The 1,542-nt window shown below is 60.6% G+C and overlaps 1 protein-coding gene; it reads left to right on the forward strand.

Moving 5' to 3' along the window:
* The window catches only part of CHC_T00005900001 (hypothetical protein), a 2,394-nt gene that overhangs the window by 594 nt on the left and 258 nt on the right, over positions 1-1,542 (forward strand). The window contains 2 exon segments of the mRNA XM_005717557.1: positions 1-438; positions 439-1,542. The exon segment at positions 1-438 is cut by the window's left edge and continues 594 nt beyond it; the exon segment at positions 439-1,542 is cut by the window's right edge and continues 258 nt beyond it. Of these exon segments, the coding sequence (XP_005717614.1) occupies positions 1-438 (438 nt within the window). The 3' untranslated portion in view covers positions 439-1,542.

Here is a 1,542-nt window from a genome sequence, read left to right on the forward strand (position 1 = left end):
CGCCGCCGCCGCCGCGCGCCCGCCCCGCCGCCCGCCTGGCCTGCCCGGACTGCCGCGCAGACATCTGCCCGAGGTGCTTCGCCTTCAGCCACCCGCCCGACAGGTGCCCCGCCCCGCACCTGCACCTGCGCCACCGCGCCCTCGCCTACTGCTGGCAGCGCCTCCACACCAAGAAGTGCCCCGCCTGCTTCGTCCGCATCCAGCGCGCAGGCGGCTGCACCCAGATGCGCTGCACCAGCTGCCGCACCAAGTTCTGCTGGCGCTGCCGCGGCGTCCTCCACTTTCCGGACCCGACCGACGCCCACCCCGGCCCCGGCCCCTCCAGCGCGAGGCGCACGCACATGTGCGTGTGCCCGCGCATCACCGAGGCCGTCGTCGTGGTCTCGCTGGCGGGCGGCGCCCTCATTGCCCTCCCGCTCGCCCTGGCCACCGCAGTAGTCGTCGCACCGCCCGCGCTCATTGCGTTTGTTTTTCTGTCAAAGGAAACGAAGAGCCGCGCAAAGGCTGATATCACTACGTTCCTCGACCGGTTGTAACTTGCTGAATACGAGTTGGAATAGTCTTTTAGTATAGTAGAAATCTCGAAGCGAGAAGCTAGCGATTTTTGTACCCAACTTGTTATTGCCAATTAACTTTTTCAAGCCTCTGCGAAACTATGACGTCAGTAGCACCTATTTTTTTATTTATGAAGGCAGGAAACTGACCTATAGGTCGACGGTAGTGTTAATGGTAGGCTGGATACGGAAGAAGGGGATGTTTCCTTGTCCTTCTTGTTCTGCTGCATCCTTGTCGTTGACGAGGGTGAACTGCATTGTATGTGGGCCGCGGGCATATCCGGTGACAAGTTGAAAGTTTCCGTACCCGGATGGGCGACATGCCGCGTTGATACCAAGGCCAAACTCGATGTTGCGCTGGCGGGGGGGTGCGCGTTGCGCCTGCCGTTCCATCTGCTGCATCGCCTGCAGCTGCGCCGTCGGTGAGTTTGCAAATCCTTCGCCAAAAGTGTGCAGCGCATTTTGCACTTCCTGTCTAGCGGACCGGAATGACAGCTTCATGGATCGCACCAGCAGCGACTCAGCCTTACGAGCAAACCACTCATCGACTCGACGCAGGTCCGCGGGAGTATCGGTCTCGTACATCGGGTTGGTAACGCTGGTAAGCAAACGGTCCTTAAACCTCTGCAGAGCTGCACTCTGTAGCAGCAGGATCTGCTTGTTGAAGAGGGCGCGGATGCGAGCCTGCAGCGCCGTCTGCAACTCGGATCGCTTCTTCGCGCGGACGTTGGATGATGCGTGCGTGGCCGTGTCGCGGTCATACTTATCGAGCGCCGTATCTAGCAGAGCGCTAGCCTTATCGCCAAAGGTGGAGATGACACGCCCGCGGTCAATTTCGGACGTCCAGCGATTGAGCTGCGAAACGGCCGGGCGTTGCTGGGCGTCGTATGCGACGTCGCAGCGATAGGCGGCGACAAGCTCCTTCTTGGCCGGAAGCTCTGGGGTCTGGTCGAGATCCGTCTCCTTCCAAACAAGCTCTATGTAGTTG

Source organism: Chondrus crispus, genomic scaffold (assembly GCF_000350225.1).
Source record: "Chondrus crispus Stackhouse genomic scaffold, scaffold_323, whole genome shotgun sequence".
Classification (NCBI taxonomy): Eukaryota; Rhodophyta; class Florideophyceae; order Gigartinales; family Gigartinaceae; genus Chondrus; species Chondrus crispus.